The sequence below is a fragment of the Colossoma macropomum genome, unplaced genomic scaffold (assembly GCF_904425465.1).
Source record: "Colossoma macropomum unplaced genomic scaffold, Colossoma_macropomum, whole genome shotgun sequence".
In the NCBI taxonomy this organism is placed as follows: domain Eukaryota; kingdom Metazoa; phylum Chordata; class Actinopteri; order Characiformes; family Serrasalmidae; genus Colossoma; species Colossoma macropomum.
In genome coordinates, this window is record NW_023494808.1 from 770,310 (window position 1) to 787,586 (window position 17,277).

Sequence of the window (17,277 nt, forward strand, 5' to 3'; positions counted from 1 at the left end):
ATAGATAGATATATGGATAGATAGACAGATAAATGAAATAAAACACAGGCGTTCTCTGTCCCACTGATTTGTTGAGATTTTTAATATGGGCCTTAATATGGGTGGTTGAGTCTGACACCCCTGACTTAGAGGATGAGTTCTTAATGCACAATCAAGCAGTGTATGTTTTTTTGGTAAATCTGGTAAAAATAAGCTCCTATTTTACATCATAACAGAGCACAATAATAAATTATGAAGAACATCTAAATGAACTGGACTGTCAGAAAGTGAGTTTAGTGCTGTAGATCCACATCAGCACTCCGAAGATTTATAAACAGCTGCAGTGAGATCAGGTTTGAGATTACTGATTATTGATCATTAGGCTGTGGGAGTGAATGTTGAGTAAAGTGGGATACAGCGCCCTCCTGTGGCACAGAACCAAAAACACTTCTGTGTGTCTATTTTATTCTGTGTCTATTTTATTCTGTATTTACTGTACTTACTGTATGTATACATACTGTCTGTCATCCTACTAGTACATGTGCTCTCCTGTCCTTGTCTTAATGTTTACACACCAGAGAAGCAGCCTGTGTAATGTATGATAATAGTAATAATAATAATAATAATAATAAAGCTAAATTACATTGGAAAAACAATCAGAACACACAAAAAAAACTATTTCCTGCAAGAAAAATCATACTTTGTTGGTACTTTTATTCAGTGTCAGTAGAAAGATAGTTCAGTTTAGGAAACCATCAAATGCATTTAGAATCACCCACTGGTCACCTGTTAGACCATTAGGATCCTTTATGCAGTGATATAAACCCATTAAAAAAGACAAAACACATTACAGAACCATCAGGAACCAACAGAAACACAATGGTTTATATGGGTTTTTCGACAGGGTAAAAACACAATAATAAACGGACTTAAAGCAACAATCCAGAGTTAATCCTGTTTAGGAAGCAGAACGAATGGACTAAACAGTTCCTTAGGTGTGGGGTACAAACTCTAAAGTACTAGATAACTATTAGCGGTAACAAGATGGTACGTTCTAAAGCAGTCTGAGTGAATTACACGGAAATGCCACGTTCTAGATATTAACTGAGTAATTATGTGGTACAAACTCCACAATACTGTGTGATTTTTATTACCTTGTCACCCCAAAAAACAGATATTTTACTGTGTCCTTTCAGTTCAATAGCTAGAACCTGATCATTTCAGTGTAAATTAGTTATCCAAAATAATCACACAGCACTGTGGAGTTTGTTCCACTTACCAAGTTACTATCTAGAACTGGTTGGGCTTTTCAGGATAGTTTAGTTAAACTGACTCAGAACTTCCCATCATGGTACCCCACAATTATTATCTAGTACTTTGGAGTTTGTACTTAACACGTATCTGGTTAATACCTAAAACTTAAAGCACTGTAAAAGAAAGAAAGTGTTGCCTAAACTCCATTTCTCCCCCAGTGGCCAGTTGCCCCAGCTGTGCGCAAGTACAAACGTAGGCTAGCTGTACCGTAAGTGTTTACTAAGTTCAGGTTTATCATCACTAAATCAGAACGAGCTGCACCACAAACTAACGCTGAGTTTAGTAGCTGTTTAATGTCCACACCCCCCTCAGCAGGTGTGAGTTTTGGGGAAACCATCACAGAAACACACAGACAGCACAAAAAAGACAAAAACAGGACTTTTTTGGTTACTAAGCTACAACTAAACACTGATTTTACTCACAGCCCTAATCGTCGCCCTGGTTTAAACTCTGGTCATGAAGCTAAACACCCACAGCTCCAGCTCAGAGACTCAGCAGCCCGAATGACTAAACTGATCTGCTGTTGTGTCGCTCAGCCAGAAACCGGCATTTAAAAAGTTGCGTATTTGGTTTCTCAGTGAAATATTAAAGAATAAACAGACAGTGACTGTAAATAATTAGGTTTATTCAGTTTAACCCGTACACATCCTTCTCTTCTAGGCTGAATATTCAGTCAGAGCAGCTGCCGTCGGGTTTCCATGGCAGCGGGTTTACAGATCGGTTCTGATCGTGTTTTCGTCGTGTTATAGCGACGTACGCGTTAGTTAGTTGTTACTAGTGAAGACACAACTTACGGGTTTGTGGTGCAACCAAATTTAGTGTAACTGAAGACTTTAAACACAGACTTAAATGTAAACCTTCGCAAACCTGGTGCAGCTCAGTCCAGCTGTGTAAATCTAAACTGATGCAGTGAACCGGTGTGAAGCGCAGCAGCTCAGCATCCTCGTTCAGTAAAAATAACAATAAAAAACTAAACTCCACACTGTTTCACACCCATAAAACAGAGAGAAACTTCCTCTAAACAGACTGTACGTCACCTGACGCAGGCTCAGTCTCAGTCTGGACTAAATTAAGTCTCTAAAACCCTTTAGAAAGCAGATCCCAGTCTGTCAGCACAGACAGCAGGCCCAGTAAAAAGAACCCTGCTCTGTACTGATTGTTCAGGAGTGCAGCTGTATTTCAACTGTCAATCACTCTCGCTCCGCCTCTTCAGTCTCCTTGACTCCTCCTTCCGTCTCCCCGTCTGTCCCACCCTCTTTGACCTCCTTTGACTCCACCTCATTTTGCTCAGGCCCTGCCTGGTTCTGCTCCAACTCCGCCTTGTTCTTCTCTGGCTCCACCTCGTTCTGTTCCGGGTCCGCCTCCCCTTGCGCAGCTTCTCGTTTGCCTTGCTCCTGATTGGTCGATGCTTTGCTGACCTCCTGCAGGTTGTACTTCCTGAAGAGCATGTAGTCCCGGACGACGCTGACGCAGCACACGGACTTTATGATCTCCACGATGATGGTCAGCTCAGGGTTGGTCAGATCGACCTTGTTTTCAGGGTTCAGCTTGGCCACCAAACCTGAAAGGAGACAAAGAAAAGGAGAAAAAGAAAAGATTTAATAACACGTGAATGTTCTAAAGGTTTGATCACACAGTATAAAACCGCTTTTCCGCCGCACCGCAACAGCTCGGCTCTGCCCTTTATTGGTTTTCCAGACAAACCTGGTATCATTTTCGGTGTTACCTCTACAAACCAATCAGGGTCCAGTACAGGGAGACAGGAAGCCTTGGCTTTAGTTGAAGTGTTTTGTCTGAGTTTTGAGTTTTTTTGGTTTTTTTTGAGTTGCTTACATATACTATCCTGTCTAGGGGTGGGAATCTCTAGGCACCTCACGATTCGATTACGATTCAAAGGGCTGCGATGCGATTATAAAATGATTATCGATGCATCTTGATGCATCTTTTTTTTCTATATAGCATTTATATTTTCTCACTGTGTGAGCTCAAGTTTCAAGTTTATTTGTCATTTGCACAACATGTCAGGACATTTATGCATTGAAATGCTTGTGGAGAGGCTCAGCTAATCACTCTACAGAAAGTAAATAAGTAAAAATAAAAATACAAAAAAAAAAACAACTGAAATATATTAAATATACACAAAATATACACAGAAGATAGAGACAATATACATTTTAAAGTGACTAAGTAACTCGGTGTTATTGTTAATTAAAGTGACTTGGTACTTTTAAACCGAAGTATTTGTAATGATCCATAATGTATTTACTTCCAATATCTTTTATTAATAAAACAAATGGAAGTGAACTGGAAGGCTCTCATTCACTGCTCTTGTTTGGAGCACGAGGAGCTGCTGCTACTCATCTGCGATAAAATGCGCAGTTACGGTGAAATAAGATCCAGTGGTAATGGACGTCCACACAGCACGTTACAGCTATTCTACCCGTCTTCTTTAGTGATTTTATAACTTCGGTTTTGGTCTCGTTGTAGAGACGGAGGGGGGGGTGTAAAGTATCTTTGAGACGGAACGTGTGCTACATAGAGCGAAAGCCCTGTTTCGCAATGACTGAGAGCAGACTGCAGGTCACATAGCAGCGATGTGTTATTCGCATTTATAAGCAGCGCAGTTGGTTTCCTGGAACGTTAAATCTGCATCGAGAGATTGTCAAACAGTAAAAAGTGGCGAAGATGAAGTCGCTTCTCTTTCGAATTCTCCCGTTCCACCTTAAATGGTGCTGCATTTACATTCGGCGCCTCAGTTAGAATTTAAGGTGGAACGGAAAAATTCAAACAAGAAGCTGGAGAATGAGAAGCGACTTCGGCCTCGTAAAACATTTGAACGATGAGAGACATTTAACTGATCAACTTCTGAGGAAAAGTTTTCTGGCGGAGATGGGAGGAAAGCGGCTGAGGCTAAAGCTTAAAGCAGAGCAAAGTAAATCTGTGCTCTCAGTTATATTGTTTAGCCTATACTAGGACATTATCACACACTCAGACATTAAATGTTGTGGCTCCCAAGGTGGTTTGATTTTTGTTGAAAGGACAAAATGGCTCTTCTTATCATTTGGGTTGTGACTCCTGACCTAACCTGGCTTTAATGCAGAGGGAGCCGGTCGGATTTCTCACTCATCCAGCAGTGTTTTTGTTATGTGCCGCCACAGACTGTCCGGGCGCTGCACTTACCCACTTCCAAGTTCCGCCCTTTGCGTTCCGTCAACATTACGTTATAAATCAAATATCTAGAAAATCGTTTTTTGACGTTTTTGAATCGATTCAGAATCGTTCACGTCCACATCGTGATGCATCTAAGAATCAATTTTTTCACGCAAACCTAATCCCGTCAAACCTTCGTCTCTTTTCCTCTTTTTCTTCTCCATACGTTTGGAGAACATGTGTTGAGTACATTCTTTGTTTTCAGCACAGACGAACCACAGATCCTGTGGGTTATATTTTGAGGTGATACTGTTGCAGGAACTGTTCATTTACACCAAGTGCTGGGTATCAGGACTTTTCAACAGAGACCTCTAGTTCCTCAACTAGACTGACTCCTGAGCAATATCTCTACGAGCAGGGTGATATGAGTAGACGTTTTAGAACGAGGTAGAACCGAGCCGTACCTGCCAGAGATTTGATGACTTCCTCTCTCTTGTTGTGGCTGCTGTTCCGGGCCTTGAAGTTGATCTGGAAGGAGGCGCGGTTTGGAGCTTTGAACCACGGCTCCAGGTAAGAGCTCAGGTACTTCTCCATGTCCTCTGGAAACGCCCTGCAGGTGCCGCTGACCGGCAACATCCGCAGGATCACCCGAGACTTCTTCTTCTTCGTCTGGTGAAGGTCCTGCAGGATGTGGTGAACCAGCTTCTCCGGGTCTGAGAGAAGAAAGAGAGGCAAATGAGGGTCCGTCGGTTCAAATCAAGAGTAAAAACACCGCCCGGCCAGTTTGTTACATCCACCTCCTTTTTTCTACCCTCACTGTCCACTTTATCAGCTCCACTGACCGTACACTTTCACTCTGTAGTTCTGCAGTTACAGACTGTAGTCCATCTGTTTCTCTGCATACTTTTTCTTACCCTGTTCTTCAGTAGTCAGGACCCCCACAGGACCCTCACAGAGCAGGTACTATTTGGGTGGTGGATCATTCTCAGCACTGCAGTAACACTGACGTGGTGGTGGTGTGTTGGTGTGTGTTGCGCTGGTCTGAGTGGATCAGACACAGCAGTGCTGCTGGAGTTTTTAAACATTTTAGTGTCGCTGCTGGACTGAGAACCAAAACATTCAGCCAACAGCGTCCTGTGACCACTGATGAAGGACTAGAGGACGACCATCACAAACTGTGCAGCAGCAGATGAGCTATCATCTCTGACTTTACATCTACAAGGTGGACTAACAAGGTAGGAGTGTCTAATAGAGTGGACAGTGAGTGGACACAGTGTATAAAGAGTCCAGCAGCACTGCTGTGTCAGATCCACTTGTGCACATAATAGAGTGGCTGGTCAGTAGCACTGGGGGCAGACTCATTGCGGTGTTTAAACAGGTGGTAATTGACTGGGCTCCTCAGAAGCGGCACCATCTAAAGGTCTGGACCCTCATCAGGAGATACAAGTTTCAATATCGTTGATGGTGTCACCAAAAACAATCAACATGTTATTGATAACTTCAGCAATATCAATTAAACCAGGCATCATCAATATATCACCAGACACATCAGAACTGTGCACTGTTTACCACAGCGCCTCCATGTTCAACACTCATTAATGTCCGAATGCTAATAGCTGCTGATAGCCGATGACAAGATAGCAACCATGGAGAAACACCTGAAAGCACCTAAACCAGTGGTGACCGACCCTCCTCCTGGAGATATACCTTCCTGCAGGTTTCAACTCCAACCCAAAGCTAATCATGGACTTCTGAAGGCAGAGATTCAGGTGGGGTCAATTAAGACTGAAGCTCCCGAGTCTACAGAAAAGTAGATCTCCAGGAGCAGGTGTGGTTCTAAAAGAAAGACCAAATGTAGTTATGTTATAACTGAAGTTTGGAGAGAGGAACATGCCTGAAACCCCTCCTTTTTTCAATCTATCGCCCTATAAATTCACATCTTCACCTTCTGTTCCTGTGACGAAGTGTTCTCAATCCCCACCGCCACCCCATCTCCTCCCTGTTTCTCACTCCTACATCAGGCCTACTACAGCTATGAGGGGATCTGGCCCTCTAACTACAGGGAGAAGCTGCCCAGAACTCCAGCCCAGGTTCTCAGGTTCTCCCCCCTCCCTCAATCAGTCTTCCCTCATACTACCACCACCATGTTGAAGGCACAGTCTGAACTCACAAACATCATTTTGTTTGGAGCACAAGTAAACAACAGCCAAATCAACTAAACTTTGAAAGTATCATATCAAATTTGGTTTCACTGAGAAGAAGATGGTGGGACACCACAACACGTCACCGGTCTCCGGGTGGCAGCAAACGAGGCCATGATATTGGGTCTGGTGGAAAACGATATTGGGTTTGGTGGAAACTGATACTGGGTTTGGTGGAGGACGACAGGGGGGTTTGGTGGAGGACGACAGGGGGGTTTGGTGGAGAACGACGGAGTGGTTTAGTGGAGAACGACGGGGGGGTTTGGTGGAGAACGACGGGGGGGTTTGGTGGAGAATGACAGAGGGTTTGGTGGAGAACGACAGGGGGTTTGGTGGAGAACGACAGGGGGTTTGGTGGAGAACGATAGAAGATTTGGTGGAGAACGATAAGGGGTCTGGTGGAGAACGATAGCAGGGTTTAGTGGAGGATGATAGAAGGTTTGGTGGAGAACGATGGAAGGTTTGGTGGAGAATGATAGGAGGTCTGGTGGAGAACAATGGGGGGTTTGGTGGAAAGCGATAGGAGGTTAGGTGGAGAATGATATTGGGTTTAGTGGAGAACACTGGTGTTCGGGTAGAGAACATCAGTAAGTCCCAACAAAAGTCAGGTAAGTACACCCGTAGCTCTCACCGACGTCGTGCGTGCGGATGAAGACGACGTTATTGGCTCCGCTGTCCACCGCCTGGAAGCGCCGCTCCCGTTTCTTGCTGGACGACTGGATCTGCGTCACTTCTTTCTTCAGAGCTGCCTCCACATCATCTTCATCCTCAGCCTCATCGCTGTCACTGCCGTCAGGATCTCCCAACTGAAACAGGTCATTACAAAGACAATACAGTGGTCAGCTCCGCCCACACGGCCTGACTGGCAGATACACCTGATACCTGTATCTCTCCGCTCACCACAGGCTGAGCTGAGGAACAGTGGTCTGTAAGCCTTTGATCAACCTACTGGGACTACTTCTTCATTATTAAAGCCTAATCTGAAACAATGTTTCATTTGCTTCTGTGTAGTTTTCCCGCCGCGCGCGCTCTTACCTGCTCAGGTCCGTACAGCTTCTCTCCGTACTCTCCCAGCAGGCTGTAGGCTTCCGCCGTGCACCTGCGTGCGTTCATGTTGCAGGTGATCAGCACGCCCTGCATGCCCGCGCTCAGCGCGCGGTCCTGCCGCGGCCGCTTAGCTCCGTGAGCGCGCACGCGCCAGCTCCGCTTTCTACTGTCTTCAGACATGATTCGGATTAAAACACTGAACCGAATTCACTGTTTACACCTTTTCACTTCTCCTCGGCCACCATCACACGCTCACCAATCCAGGTCACTGCAGCGCGTGGGCAACGCTTAGCTCGCGAGCGGCGTGATGCAAGCCGCAGTAAAGAAGAAGAATACACTGTCAAAATAAAAGTCCCGGAATACACTGTCAAAATAAAGGTTAAATCCAAATATATTCAAATAAATATTGTTGATCAATCACTACCGTCTTTTTTGTACAAATACACATTTATACAAAATGTGCTTACAGCAACAAATGATCTAAAATAAAATTTTAAACACACGTTAGCCAAATAGCTCACAGACAAAAGTGTGAAAACCTAATTTCATCAATAAGAAATTGTCCTACAGTCACAAATTACTATATTTTAACGTACGTGTTTAATGAGTGGTCGACATATCAGCTAAATAAGCTGGAGCTAGCAGATGGTTCATAAACTGTCTTCACTCACTGACCTTTAAAAACATTTATTAAATATAAAATATTCAAATATCCAGATGTGAATTAGCAAAAACTTACAATAAGGAATAGTAACTTTAATTAGAACACATGACACCAAAACACAATTATGTTTCTTCAAAACAAAAAAGTCTGTCCTGGTTATGAACGCAGTACTAAAGCGTTAGCAATGCTAGTAGGCCAACATACAGTCTACAAGCAAAGTACAGAATCAGCCTTAAATCAGCATGTTAATCAGAACCGAGCTCCTTTCTGAACGGAGAAACGACACACAGCGAGCCTGGAATGTTTTACAACAATTAATATGATTTTATCCTAAAGTTCACTGTTGACTTTTATTTTGACACTGCACCCAAATCGCGTTCCAGCAGCAGCGGCCGCTCTTTTGACGAGGCGCCGAGAGGGACATTTCTGAGGCGCCGAGAAACGCGTTTCTGACACCACGTGGTTTCTGTTCTCCACTGAATGTTAATGAAAGTAAACAAGACTCGAGTTCTGAGATTTGAGGGGTTTGTTTTTAATTCAGCAGTAAAAACAAATTTAAAACTTTCAAGTCCATCAATATTATTATATTTTACTGCTATATCAGCAGAAACATTTACGCACATATATATAAATATATATACACACACATTTATACATATATCTAATAACAGCCAATTCCCCTCAAATGATCTCAAATTTTAACAAAAATTTATGTTGTTTTTCAGGTTGAAGAATGGCCTTCACTAGAAATGAAAAGGCATTCTGTGTGTTAGAAAATGCTCGAACACAGTCAAACAAGAGTGCAGCGTGCATTTTCCAGAAAATTCAATAAAAATGCACCAACAATAAATAAATAAATCTTGTATTGTTCAACATGAAGCCTATTTAATTTCGTTTGCCAGGACATGAAGTTACTCAGATACTCACATCTCAAATGATGTCAATTTTTTTGGGACACCCTGTATGTGTGTGTGTATATATATATACATATATATATATATATATATATATATATATATATACACATACACACACATATATATATATATATACACATACACATACACATACGTACATACATATATATACACGCACACACACACACAAAGACAATTCATCTACAGCTTTATTAGACTTCCACATTACATTCCACATTTATACAGCTGCCTGGTGTTTACTGTTTCAGTATTAACACTGTAGTTACAAAAAGAAATGAACATTATAAGCATTTATTTAATGTATTTAATACACACAATAAAAACATCACACATATCCCACATTCACACAGCCGCCTTACAGTCCTGCTAATTTAATATCACAATAGAAATCATCAGAAGCGACAGGTCAGATCGTTTCAGAGTGTGTATGAATAAAGGCTGTTACTCCAGTTCTGCGCTGGTGATCATCCTAATAAAAGCTCATTGATTTTATTTTAATTGATTACGGTATCTGGGAGTCGTAGCACTTCAGCGGATGTTTCTGGAAGCCGGTGTTTTGACGCTGAAGCGGATGCTGTTGTTCTGTTTCATAGAGGATTTGATCACGGCCGACTCCCACTTAAAGAAGCCACACCCGCCTTTGTGGGCGGGGCCTGTGCTGCCACTCCTCCTGACCGTGCAGGTGAAGAAGGCCCGTCCGTGGTTCGGGCCGCCGTTACACACCGTGAGGCGCTTGGCTCTCCGCCCACAAGCACACAGAGGAGAGGTCACCTTAGTGACCTTAGATACTGTACTGTTTACACTGTTTACACTGTCAGACAGACGCCTAGAGGGGGAAGAGGAGACACCTGATTGGTTAACGGACATAGAGGAGAGAGCTGATTGGTTGAAGGAGAGGGAGGACAGCTTTGACCGGCTGGTGGAGCAGGTGGAGATTGCTGATTGGTTGATGGAGATTGAGGGGAGAACCGATTGGTTGACTGAGCCAGATGATCGTTTTGACTGGTTGTTGGAGGAGGATGTGAGAGCTGATTGGTTGACTGAACAGGTAGAGTGTGATTGGTTGGCGGAGATGTAGGAGAGAGCTGATTGACTGACTGAGCTAGAGGATCCTTTTGATTGGTTGGTGGAGCAGGAAGGCCGAGCTGATTGGTTTACATGTAAAAGAACTGGGTGAGGAATTTTGAAAGAGCCTCCCCCTGATGAAGCAGAAGTGTGATCTGATTGGTCTGTGTAGATGCTGAAAGGCATGCTGGGAGTTGTAGTCGTGGAGTGTCGTCCCGGCCGAGTGAGCGATCTGTATGGATCTGTGAGTGGAAGAAGAGTAGCAGAGGTAGAGGCAGATGTGTAGGGGCGGGGCTTAGAGTGGTGTCGTTCAGGTGGGTGTGGTTTAAATGGGTGTGGTCGTGTTGTGCTGAATGGAACGTTAGCTGTTTTGTTGTTTTTATCAACACCAACCCACTCGTCGTCCTCCAACAGCACGTCGTCATAGGAACCAGACTCTCCAGCCTCTGTTACTATGTCACCCTCTGACCAATCAGAATCAGCAGTCTTAGGGTCAAAGGTCAGATGTGAGGTTGAGCTGTGTGTGGTGTTTTGCAGTGTGGTGTGCAGCTGGGGTGTGTTGACACACACTGGAGTGGTGAGGGAGGAGAGGACGGTGCGCATGGACACCAGACTCTGGACGCCAACACTGGTGGGCGGGTTTGGGTTCCCAGCTGAGCTCCTGTTGCAATGGTTTCCAGAGTCTGATGACGGCTGGTTCTCTTCTACAGGTGAGGGTGAGTTACTCTGAGCCTCGCTGTGGACAAACAGCGGCCTGGACTTCAGCGGAGCCTGAATGAGAAACATGTAGATTTAAAGCAAAAGCAAAAATAAATAAATAAATAAATAAATACAGTGGTGGTGATAGGAACCAGGGGTCGCCATGACTCGACACAAATATAGACATTTTATTTACCATCCAGAACCACCAGTGAACCTACACAAGTCTTCTGAGATTATATGGAATGTTGATGATGGAAAATAGTGGAGAATCTGAAATAATACGTTTTCTTCGGGGACTATTTTGCCTCACAGCGCCCTGCATGTTATGTATCCCTCCACCATGAATGGAGTTCAAGGCCAAAATCTTCCCAAAACTATCACAAAACAGTGTCTCAGTCATCAGGCAGTCAGTCACCAAACCACTCTGAGCAACTCTGATTTCTTTCCCTGAACTACGTCTTTGATTAAAGCTGCTGGGTCTACAATCACCTGTGCAGGTCTCTGGGGGATGGAAGAGGACCTGAAGGAGACCCGTGGAGGAGGAGAGGACCTGAAGGAGACCCACTCACCCTGCTCAGAGATTTGGTCACTTTCAGTACGCAGCCGTCCGTCATCATCCGCCAGGCCAGACGAGCCGTATTCCGAGCATCATCCAGACCTACAGACCGACAGCGTTTGTTACGGTGTTGGCCCTTACATGGGGTTGTTACTAGGCTGAACAGGTTACAGACATGAACACTCTTGAACAGTGAAAAAAGTGACAGAAACTAATCAAATTAATGTGGAATTACTTAATTAAGTTCTACAACTACAAGATCTGCCCAGGTAAAAGTGGGTAACATGGCGATATCTTATCATTATCGTGATAATACGTTATTTGAGCTAATCATGTATATCGTCTGTACACTGACCAACTGCATGTTTCATTACAAAGAGAGCATCATTAGTTCTGCTTCAATGGATTCAGTATTAGGAGAGTATTATGTATAAGGTTGAATGAAAATCGTTGTTCCGAAAATGTTTTTAATGTATGTTTTAGTGATAGATATTTTGCCAGGTCGCCCACGCCATGACCACACATTGCACTGTTTTCTGAGCATTTTGGTTGATTTAAAAAAATAATTTAAAATTTCTTGCTTACAATTCCAAGGTCAAAAAGTCAACATGTACAAAATTTGGCAGACACCTCCTTTGGAGACTCCACATCTACTATAAATAGAAGTTCTTTTTATCTAAAAGCTACCCATCATTTGTGTTCTACTGGCTCGTAGTGCTTGGACCCCTTAAGATTGCCCCTTGTGGTGTAATTTATAGACAATAAATTCCTAAACCCTCACAGCGGTTACTGTAATGGCTAAATAGCCTAATTATATAATTCATGATGAATAATTTCATAATGTTGATAAATTGTGTAATACAGTTTGTTCCAGTTATTAATAATGTAATGATGGGAAACACTGTTATTAGTTCCTGAGTTACAGGAGTTTTAGATTTAGTGTGTTTGTACCTGAGTGTTCTCTGCCGCTGAACTGTATTCCCAGGTCCTGCAGAGCTCCGTTCAGACCTTTAGGTTTGCGGCTGTAAAACGCCTGAGGAAGAAACATCAGCAGTTTCTATGACAACAACCTCATTTACACCATCCGCAGTAAAGGTGCTATTAAACTAATAGTGTCTATGGCTTTTAAACAAAGTTAATAAATGAGATTTTCCCATCATGGACATGTTGCCATGGTAACTCAATTAACCTGGAGTTCGTACAGGCCCCTGGTTAAATAAAGGTTAAACTCACCCTGTAAGTGGCTCTAAGGTCTATCCAGCTGTTCAGGACTTCAGGCTTAGTGATCTGTTTCCGTTTACATTCATAAAGTAAGCACACTCCTAAATCCCAATCTGGATTAAAACATCAACAAATACACTTAAAATCCCAAAATGGAATAAAACAAGAACAAAAACAGTCAAATCTCCCAATCTGGATTAAATCAACAGCAAATACACTTAAAATCCCAAGATGTAATAATAACAACAGCAAATACAGTCAAATCTCGCAATCTGAATTAAAACAACAAAAACAGGTAAATCTCCCAGTCTGGATTAAACTAACAGTAAATACAGTCAAACCTCCCAATCTGGATTAAAACAGGAAACACACTCAAATTGTAAAGTGGATGACTGTAGAGAAAAAAGGAGCCAAATGCTGCAGTGCAAAAGTAAAGCAGGTGTGTGTTTGGTTTGGCTCACCTGACCAGGTGAGGAAGGTGCACAGGTGTCCGGAGGCCGGTGTGTTCTTGCTGTCAGTTACACACACCACACCTTTCTCCTGCTGCAGAGTGTGGAGCCAGCGGGCAAACCTGGACAAGCAGATCCGCAGAGGAAGCCCCGCTTCCACCTGTTTCTGTGGACCAATCACATTCACTTGAGGATCGATGGCTGTGTACACCTTTAATCCACTACAATCATGAGAGCTAAGACATGTTCGGTGTCTTCTTTAGTTTTAGCACTGCAGCTACGAGGCTAATGTAGCTAACAAGCAATAGAACCATATGTACCCCAGTTAGCATCAATTAGCATCAAAGCAACTGCCTCAAAGTGTGTGGAGGTGTTCAGTATCTCTAATAGACTTGATTATGTGGTTTCTGACACCGTTATCTATAAACATGGACTGAAGTACAGGCAAAGCTCAGCCTTTTAGGAGCGAGGGGTGTTTACCTGTGTGATTCCGGTGAGTTCTGTGCAGAATTCAGACAGAACTGGATGTTCCTGAGGCTGAACGTATGAGTGGAACTCAGACTCGATCTCTCCAGTAGACGTGTTCAACAACACAGCCGGAAACTCAACTGCAGCAGAAGGACAGAGGACATTAACGCACTTCCATCAAAGACACTAATAAACAGCCACTAACAAACTTTCATTCTGTCTAGTAGAAACTAGGGGTTGCGCTACTTCAGATTTTTTGAAGTGGACAGTTGTGACAGTCGAGTCGACGACGACTAATTGCTGACGACACCATGAATAAAACCATAGGTGAAGCGAATGCTTCGCAACAAACGACTTCAAAAATTCGTGACGAAGCTCCACAGGTTAGTAGGCCGTGATGTGCCATTTCCAACGAGCCCTGGATCGCATTGCTAGCCTTCAGGAAACCAGAGATAAGAACCTGGAATCTTGCAAATTTGTGTCCGACTTGGGCGCACCCTAGGTGGCCTTGCCGAGACGCTCACCCGCGGTGGAGGTCCTGAGAGCCAGAGCCATAACTTGGCAAAAATAAGAGTAACTGACTTCAAACTTAAAGCCCTGTAGATGGGTGGAGGAATGGTGGAACGAAGCCAACCTCCACAGATCAGTAGAGCCCTGGATCACACTGCTAGCCTTTGGAAAGCCAGAGATACGGACCCTAAATTCACCAGGCTCCTAAACTGCTGTCTTCTCTGAGGTGTCCATGTTGTTAGTGTCATAATCCTGGGATCAGCAACTCCTCGAAATCAACCCTAAAGCATCACTGCTGAGCAGTAAAGTCAACAAGTCTGTGCAGCACCTAGTAGAAAGAAGTGATGAACCGTCTCTATGTTATCTTAGACTGTTGTACCTTGTAGATTCTACAAGAATTATTTTTCATTTTGCCAAAGAGCACAACCAGGAATACCCAGTCAGTCCCAGGATTTGAACCCATGACTTTCCGATAGTATATTCTGATGCCTGACAAAAATCCTAGAACCACCTGGGATACCATAGCAAATGAACAGCAACACTCTAAAAAAACAGCTCGCACACCATAGCAACCAACTAAAACCACCTTAGCAATTACCAGGGATACCATAGCACCTTTGTAGCAACATCATAACAACCACTCGGTATAACACTGCACCTGCCTGGCAACCCCCCTGGGATACGATAGCAGCCACCAAAGATACCACGTGCAACCTGTTAACAGTACCCAAGGAACCACCTGGGATACCTTGGCACCATTTTAGCCACCAAAAGTCAAAACTAAAGTAACTGCCTGAACAATCACTCTGCATTTTTTTTTTTTAAGAAATGCACTTTATTAAACGTCTCTGTGGGACTTCTAATAGTGTGTTAGCGCTAAGGTAACACCAGCACACATGAACAGAGCAACAAAGATATCTGAAGCTTGTAAAAGACATGTATGTATCATATGTATCAGTTTTACAGTGACAGTAAAGAGTCCTGCATAGAGCTGCCGCTGCTGTTTTACACTCCTAACAACTAACTGGAACACTGCTTTTAGACTACGCCTCATATTCACAGTCACTTATCTGATTATACAGAATGACAATAAATACAGGTTGAGGTGAAATGAAGTGAGAGATGTTCTTACTGATTTCTTGTCCGTAGTTGTTTTTCTCCCTCCAACAGGTCGACTCAAAATCAATAACGATCAGATAGGAGAACAGCTGTCCTGTACGAACAACACAAAACGAAATAACAACATTAATACGTTTTCACTGAACACAACAGTCTAAAACTTGATAAGTGACTAGAACTACGTTAGTATTAACTAGGACTGCCACCATGTAATCTAGCAATTATTTTCAAGATTATACAAGCAATTATGCAAATTATACCACATTTAATAAGAACATTTAATTTCACTCCATATACACAGTTTATAACTATAAACATGTACGCATAAGTGAGATCCTGCTGGTGTGGGTCTCCTCCCTTTCAGTGATGCACATTAAGGCGAACTGAGTGCTAGTAGCTCCCCCTTGTGGAGTTTTTTCAGACTGCTGAACACGACTTTATAATGACATGTGGACTCCCTGTTTGTCATACAAATTGCAAAGTAATTACTAAGCTGATTCAATGAGAATGTGAATTTCAATGAATTATTATTTTAATTGAGTAATTGATTTTAATCGTTACAGCCCTAGTAATAAGTGTAGTAACTTGCAGTGAAATTATGAACCACAACTGACAATTCTTTGGAGTTTAGGATTAGGCTTAATCTGTGTCTGGGAAACTTGTACTATAAGTTTATTACATAAGAACTGCCACAGATACTACTATTACTACTACTATTAATAATAATAATGATAATGATAATAATTTGGGAGTCATTTTCATACATCGAATGGATCAAAGTCCATTACAATGAAGCAATGAACCAAAAATGGCCAAAAGAGGCACTATTTTTACATTAATTCAACAGCATAAATAAAATATAACATCAAATCACATATAAAACGATCCTTTCTTTCAGTTCTGGTCGAATGATGCCTGAACTTAAGATTAAAATTAAAATAAAAGCAACATCAGACAAAAGTAAACTGTGTTCTTACTCGGACCGGTTTGCTTCTTCTGACCGCTGGAGGACTGGCTGCGTTTTCTAATCAGACCAAGCTCTCTGTGATAAAGACAGATAAACAATAGATAGATACACAAACAAACAGATAAATAGATAAACAGATACACAGATTTCACTAAAGATGATCCTTGGAAATAAGTATGGTGATTTATCAGTTGCTTATCATTAATTTTACAAGGGAAATTGACCCTTTTTTTTTCATAATTCTTACATAATTAAACGTTTAAGATGTAAACAGAGTCATTCAGAGTGGTCTGATGTGGTTCTAGAGAAACTTACCGAGTCAGAACTGTTTACAGTGGTGGTGATAGGAACCAGACGTCCACTTCTAAAAGCTCCTTCACAGAAAGTCACTACATGAAATGACCCCTGGTTCCTATCACCACCACTGTAAAGACATCTGAACCATTTCACACCAAACCACTCTGAATCTCTCTGTTTACACCACACACCCTGAGTTATGGGGGAATTTTGAAACATTTGGTGGAGTGCCCCTTTAAAGGACGGTTACTTGTGTTGTAGGCCACCTATTTAAAAGTTAATTCAAAGATAATTCATATAGAAGCGCTCCTTATCTAATCATATCCAGTAATATTACTGTAAATGAACATTAAGACGATCTCAGTATATGTTAATCAGTAATGCTACCTGGCCAGTTTCTTTGTTGACATGTTTCAGAGATTCAAACCCCAAAAACGAGACTAAAACAGTCCATAACTCCACTCTGCCTCGCAAAGTTCACCTCTAACCTCCGCTGGAAGAGCTCTGTAACTAGTCCGCGCACAAAAACAGGAGATAAATATTAAAAACTGTCTATTTTTACTAAATTTAATCCAAACTCCGCGGCTGATTTTCAAACGCCCGGTTTCCCCGCCTCCTCTCGGCGCTCTG

General features: G+C 42.6%; 2 protein-coding genes across 2 annotated transcripts; both read right to left on the reverse strand.

Moving 5' to 3' along the window:
* Window positions 1–673: 673 nt before the first annotated feature.
* On the reverse strand, window positions 674–8,048 carry thumpd1 (THUMP domain containing 1). The gene is made up of 4 exons (XM_036557736.1): window positions 7,680–8,048; window positions 7,276–7,450; window positions 4,908–5,156; window positions 674–2,854 (listed from the first exon to the last, which is right to left on the reverse strand). Exons 1-4 carry the CDS (start codon window positions 7,869–7,871, stop codon window positions 2,484–2,486), a joined length of 987 nt encoding a protein of 328 aa, XP_036413629.1. The 5' UTR covers window positions 7,872–8,048; the 3' UTR covers window positions 674–2,483.
* A 1,577-nt stretch (window positions 8,049–9,625) lies between these two features.
* Window positions 9,626–17,255, reverse strand: eri2 (ERI1 exoribonuclease family member 2). The gene is made up of 9 exons (XM_036556962.1): window positions 17,035–17,255; window positions 16,361–16,425; window positions 15,397–15,477; window positions 13,767–13,894; window positions 13,299–13,452; window positions 12,850–12,950; window positions 12,568–12,649; window positions 11,630–11,718; window positions 9,626–11,129 (listed from the first exon to the last, which is right to left on the reverse strand). The coding sequence occupies exons 1-9, from the start codon at window positions 17,055–17,057 to the stop codon at window positions 9,822–9,824; spliced, it is 2,031 nt and encodes a 676-aa protein (XP_036412855.1). The 5' UTR covers window positions 17,058–17,255; the 3' UTR covers window positions 9,626–9,821.
* Window positions 17,256–17,277: the final 22 nt, after the last annotated feature.

Excerpts from the sequence above, each read along its gene's own strand:
- thumpd1 (XM_036557736.1), bottom strand. The coding sequence starts at position 7,871 with ATGTCTGAAGACAGTAGAAAGCGGAGCTGGCGCGTGCGCGCTCACGGA. Across the intron at positions 5,157-7,275 it reads CATCCGCACGCACGACGTCG|ACCCGGAGAAGCTGGTTCAC; the intron begins GTGAGAGCTACG and ends TTCTTCTCTCAG. Across the intron at positions 2,855-4,907 it reads AGTCATCAAATCTCTGGCAG|GTTTGGTGGCCAAGCTGAAC; the intron begins GTACGGCTCGGT and ends GTCTCCTTTCAG.
- eri2 (XM_036556962.1), bottom strand. The coding sequence starts at position 17,057 with ATGTCAACAAAGAAACTGGCCAG. Across the intron at positions 16,426-17,034 it reads TCAACAAAGAAACTGGCCAG|AGAGCTTGGTCTGATTAGAA; the intron begins GTAGCATTACTG and ends TCTTTATCACAG. Across the intron at positions 13,453-13,766 it reads AACTCACCGGAATCACACAG|AAACAGGTGGAAGCGGGGCT; the intron begins GTAAACACCCCT and ends ATTGGTCCACAG.